At 39.0% G+C, this 6000-nt stretch overlaps 1 protein-coding gene across 2 annotated transcripts; it reads right to left on the bottom strand.

Annotated features, from left to right (window-relative positions):
• Positions 1-2671: 2671 nt before the first annotated feature.
• LOC110013925 lies at positions 2672-5409 on the bottom strand. 2 transcript variants are annotated; one of them, XM_023959045.1, is made up of 6 exons: positions 4378-4620; positions 4085-4274; positions 3742-3999; positions 3461-3632; positions 3169-3317; positions 2672-2955 (listed from the first exon to the last, which is right to left on the bottom strand). In XM_023959045.1, the coding sequence occupies exons 1-6, from the start codon at positions 4615-4617 to the stop codon at positions 2795-2797; spliced, it is 1170 nt and encodes a 389-aa protein (XP_023814813.1). In that variant the 5' UTR covers positions 4618-4620; the 3' UTR covers positions 2672-2794. The 2 variants fall into 2 exon arrangements, 1 of the variants encoding a protein (XP_023814813.1); XR_002873971.1 differs by adding an exon at positions 5264-5409 and having other exon boundaries at positions 2845-2955; positions 3461-3999; positions 4378-5123.
• Positions 5410-6000: the final 591 nt, after the last annotated feature.

Genomic DNA, 6000 nt, shown 5'->3' on the forward strand with positions numbered 1-6000 from the left:
TGGCTTCAAGACAAGGACGACTCATTGTACGCTTTAACCCAATGCATCATGGGAGAGTGTGAAAACTGCCGCAAAAGGGAAGACAGACTCGCATCTCTGAGCTTCATTGTTTTGTTCACTTATTCCACGGTCTGATACCGGATTCTGTGGAAAGCTACACCGCTAAACACGAGTTTTTGCTAGTATTTTTGTTGGAACTGAGAGACTTTTTGAGCTAAATTGGAACAAGGAAGTTAAGACTTTAACCACTTCTGATTGGTCAGACTGCTGACATGTGATTAAGCCTTCAAGAATGATTGGCGGAGACTGTTAAAGGGGCGGGACTTTGCCGCAAAAAGCTTTATTTGCAGCTAAATCGCAGTACCGTCATTCTTATCAAAATGTCTTTAATAGAATTAAATAAACACAAAGAAAAATAATTTTCTGATCTTTTATACTCCTAACTATTCAGTGTTTTATCAGGGCCTGTTTGGATGAACACAGAGCTGATTTCCTGGAGATGGGAAATGTTTTTAGATCAGTTAATGAGGGCAATTTCCCACGGCCCACTCGACCATCTCCCGCGGCACACACTGGTTGAAAAACACTGCACTATGATACGCTCGCCCCATAAGCAGTGTATTTGGTGTTACATAGTGGATGCAATCCTCTTGACATTAAACCCTGGCATCGATCGGTCGCTTGTTTGCTAAATTAGCAGCAAGTTGTAGGACAGTCAGAAATTCGCTGAAGGTTAGATTGAGTTTAGATTGATTTATTTATACATTGAAGAGCACTCTTTACGATTCGAACTGCAGCCTCAGCAGCTCTATTTCGATTCGGAGAATCAGCTGGAACCACTTTCTACGTCCAGTTTGTTCTATTCCTGATGTCATATTCCTCCAGTTCAATTTTGTTCTGTGCCTGCAGGAACTTATATAAATCTTCCAGTATGGGTTTTGCCCCAAGAAAGTTGGTCCCATGATCTGACCAAACCTGCTGGGGGTGTCCTCTCAGAGCGGTGAACCGTTGATAAGCCATTAGAAAGCTCTCTTTAGACATACTGTTGACAAGTTCAACATGCAATGCTCTGCTTGCCACACAGCTGAATACAACTCCCCAGACTTTCATGATCACTCTTCTCTTCACATCATCTCTCATAGAGTAAGGACCGAACATATCAACCACAATAAACTGGAAGGGCGCAGCAGGCTTCGTTCTTTTGACTTGCAAGTCACCCATTACTTGTTGACACATTTGCTTTTGCCTTGCGACAAGTAATATACTGGTTAACAGTTTTTTGGGTGAGTCTTCTCCCCTTTCTACTAGGGGAGATAAAAAAGGCGATGGCACTGCATCGCTTGCTTGTGACTCATTTGCAACAAAAGCAATTATTATTATTAATTATTATTTTATGTGTTACTGTTTACAGACCACCAAAGCCCCCTCCTGTTTTATTCAAGAATTTTCAGATTTTTTTGTCATTTATACACTGTAAATATAGTAGAGTTCTAATAACTGGTGATTTTAAAGTGTGGGTGACATGGCCTATTTTAATAAGCCAAAATATAGTAAATAGTCTCTATTTCATGTTGCGATTGTTTTTAATATTTTTCGAAAAAGAATAAATAGCGAAAAACGCGATATAAACAACGAGGACGGCCGCCGGCTTCACGCATTCCGCCGAGTTCGCGCCGCCCTGTTTGTGACGTAACGAAAGGCAGACAGCATGGCTAGCACCGATAGCGAAGCACCGAGTGATGCTACCGTCTCTATTAGCGATTTATCATCAGATGAACAGAAAGATGAAGAGGAAAGTTGCGGAGATTATCATGATGATGAGTCACTTTTGCAACCGTATCGATTCGAACCCTTTTGCGAAAGTGAGGAGGATATAGCAGAAAGTAGTAGGTCTAGTGATGCCGATGACGATAGCCAGCATGAAGATTCTGCTAGACTCCAGAACACGGCATGGTTAGTTGCCTTTCGTGATTTTGGAACCTACGTAGACTAGGCCTTGTGTATACATCTGTAAAAGTACACGTAGAATTGAAAAGTCAATCTAATAGGGCCTAATGGTGAAATTTTTTCAGTGATTCCTAACAGTATATATGTAGGACAGCTGGATTCAGTTTGTAAGTTACAAATGAATGAGATGAACTAAAACTAACTTTTTGTCATAGGTGCCAGTGTCAATGTTGTGCTGTCATGCCTCTAGTGATGGAGTGTATTTGCTGCCGTGAAATAGATGAAGTCCAAGGAGAAATGCTGCGCAGAGGGGTAAATGCATCCTGCATCACTGAAGTGGATAGTTTCCAGACCTGCTGCCTGAATCCTGATGTTTTGAGGGTAGCATACTATGCTTATGTTGATCATCATGGTAGAATGGAAGAAGCTACATCACATGAGTGAGTATACTCTACATGTCGAAGGTTGACACAGAATAGATCTAATTACCAGGGTATACATTGGTAGCATAGCAATTGAGTTAAAGTTAATTTAGTAGCTGGTAAAAACAGACTCTCGGTCAGGCCTAGGATATGATATATTTATTTACTTCCATCAACAATATAAACACTTGTATGTAAACACGTCAATATATTTCAAACACTGACAGACAGGTAATCAAGTCTTTATTCTATTTTCAGAAGATATCGATATATCGCATACAGGCAGTTTGTGAGGCTGTGCTGGGGACATTTTGGGAGAGCGGTTCGTGTTACCCTGCCATCCTGTGCTGTGAATAAAATACGGTCAACTTTTTCCGCACCAACTGGACAGTATGTTGGATTTTTGTATCCTGCATTAGACTGATTCAAGTGGACTTGTATCTGGATTTGAACTGTGAGACAGCAGTTTCTTTGGTTGGTCTTTGGTATTCACCACTCAATGGAGGAGGCACATCTCTGACATCCACATCTTCTCTGGGGTGTACGAGTCTGTCCAGGACATCCTTGATGATCTCATTGACATAGTCTGAAATGTATTGTGGAACACATATAAATGTATATGTATATTTTTACCTATACCAAACAAATGTACGTGTATTCTTAAAATTTACATGCCTGTTCATTGGAGTGAGCCAATACATATAGAAATAAAGCAATATATTATAAATAAAGAATCGTGTTTTTTCATATAAATAATATGAACATAGGTTTATTGAAAAATGGAAAAAATACAACTTACCAAATGTAGGTTCTTCTAAAACTTTCCTCACTGTGTGTCCCCCTTTCTTCCACTTTGGCAGGGACACTGCATACTGGAGTTCACCTGATCTGGTACTTTGTTGAGTCCGCCCACTATTTTCATTGAAATGCATCACTGCTAACAGTCCTCTATTAAAAAAAATATGTATTGACATAAACATTCACCTGAAAATACTAACATCTTGAAAATATGTTACGCTAGAGACAACTATTTTTTCTTTGATAAGCTGATAAAGCAATGTTTCAAGTACCAGCATATAACATGTATGTACCTGCAAAGCTGGCCCTCATAAGAAAAGGCATACATTTTCGGAGCGTAGTGGTTCAAGAGGCTGTGGAACGCCTCCAGAGAGGATGTCTGCTCCCGGTTTGATGCCTGTTTTAGATCTCTGATGAGGTATGTTGTTGTTGCCAGTGTTTCTAATTTCACCATCAAGGTAGAACCTGTAAGCAAGCAAATTGGATGTACATCATCCAAACTTACTTATACTTCTACAGATGACTCCAATAAAAAAAAAGATACGGCTGTGTAAAATATACAAAACATACTTACATGGTTTCAACCACTTCTTTCTAGCTGCTCTTCCTCTCAGCCTTTTATGCTCACATTTAGGGAATAACTCATTGTTGGGCGTATGAATATTTACAATATGATTCAGCACAGACGTCCACTTGGCTTCAACTAGGTTTGGCTCTGCTGAATCTGTTGACATGACTGACCAATAAAGGTGATTGATTATGCTGTCAATCCACTCTTTCAAGTCTGTGCAGTCTTTTTCTTTGGAAAGTGCCACAAGTTTTTTTCTGAGACCTGGAAATAATAATAAATATATTAGATATTTTACAACTGGAACAATTTCTGATAAAGAAAAAAGACTTGAGGAAATGAATAATACCCTTCGCAACATGCCAAACGTCCAAAAGGTGTTGAACATCTGGCAAATTCTCTCTGATCCATTTCCGTAACTGGACATGCCTGTCTGTTATTATCACATCTATATCTAGACCCTGTTGTGTTCCCAAGAAATTAACTGATCTTATGAAGCCCTCCTTTTCCATATGCGAGGCACCACCAACTTCATTGCTCTGTAAAAAAAATAGAAGCGATGGCAGTTTATCATATTTTTAACATTAAATAATAAATAGGTAGTAGTAACTCCTCATTATCAAGAAAGATAAATACCTGTACCAGTTGCATGTCTATGATAACATTTGCTGGTAATTCTAACATGGTGTACGTCCCATATTTTGCGGAATGACCAGGGCTGTCTGAGCGACCATCTCCAGCCAACACGATGCCTCTTTGTTCTGCTTGAAGACATGCAATGAGCCAGGCTTGCTGCTCAGCCCACAAGTGTGTGATACTGGGAAGCAGATAGTCTTTTTGATGCCTAAAGAATGTTCTTTTGGATATGCATGCCACTTTCATGTTTTGGAACATGCGTAGTACTTTAGTGGCTAATGCACCAGTAGACAATATTGCTACAGATAGCAAAATATTGCCTAAAGGTATGTCTCCAACAAAAGGCTGACTCTTCCATTTTGTAACTTTTTTACAACTCTTGCATGTCCAGAGGACACACAGCATTGTACCCTGGGTTGTGGTTGACATGTCCATGTCCATTTCTTGACAAAAAGCACAACACCTCAAATTGAGCAGCATGCTCAGAGCAGACCAGGCAACTAAGAAAAAACGCTCAGTGGGTGGGGGTGTGGACCTTCTTTCAGAGTCAGAGGAGGATGGGGTCTGTGAAGAACTTGGAAGATAGTCACTATCATCAGCTGATACGGGATCCGGCTGACTGGATGGAAGGTCTGGTGATGAAGGAATGATTGGTTCAACTTGTATAGATAGCTGCTTGTGGTCACACAATGGGCAAAAATCTTCATCAGTTTGAGTGCTGATTTCCACAACTTCAGGCATTGTCTGTGACCCTGTAGAAAATGAATTATGAAATTGCATTATGTTACTTATCATTTTATCATTTTATCATGTTACTTATCACTTATCATTTTGTGAATTAAGAAAACAAAGCACACATCTTTAAATAACTTATATTTCAAGTAGGCCTAACCTTTTGTTTTTTTCGTTGGACCTTTCGACCTCATATCAACCTGCAGTCTAACAGTGCGACTAGTTCCTGGTTGCCTAACTGTCTGTGTGGTAGCTTCCTGTAACATGAAATTTATGAGTTCATGATAATTATTTTCACATTATTAATTTAACATTAATGCAATTCACTAATTACTTTAACACCAAATACATATATATGTGATCATCTTACATGTACAGGGACTGGTTGCGGTTTATCTATCTCCATTTCTTCTTGAATATGTTCAGGCACTTCAACTGGTTGGGCTAGAAGCTCCTGTACTTCCTGGAATATTGTCATAGATATTATTAGTTTTATTAGTTGTCTTGCTGCTAAACAGCTTATAATTAATTGTGTGAAATGTGTACAGGCAACATTTAATTTAAATGAAGGATTATTCAGTATAAAGATCTGTTACTCTGTATAATACTCTGTATAATATAGTATAGGGAAATTTTTATATCAATATATATACCGTATATATATTAAACGTTAAACTCACTCTCTTTTGTAATAAATACATTATGTAATAAAACGTTAAACTCACTCTCTTTTGTGCCAGCTTTACGGTCACAGATTTTCTCTTTTTGTACTGGCTCCTGCCAGTGCTGGTACTGGGCGTTTCTGTTTCGGACGTTGCCACTAGCGATCTCTTGAAAATGGTGGGAATTGCGTTCGGTTTCAATACTTTTTTATATCTGACATGCATTCCCATATCT

This window comes from Oryzias latipes, chromosome 1 (assembly GCF_002234675.1).
Source record: "Oryzias latipes chromosome 1, ASM223467v1".
Taxonomy (NCBI): Eukaryota; Metazoa; Chordata; class Actinopteri; order Beloniformes; family Adrianichthyidae; genus Oryzias; species Oryzias latipes.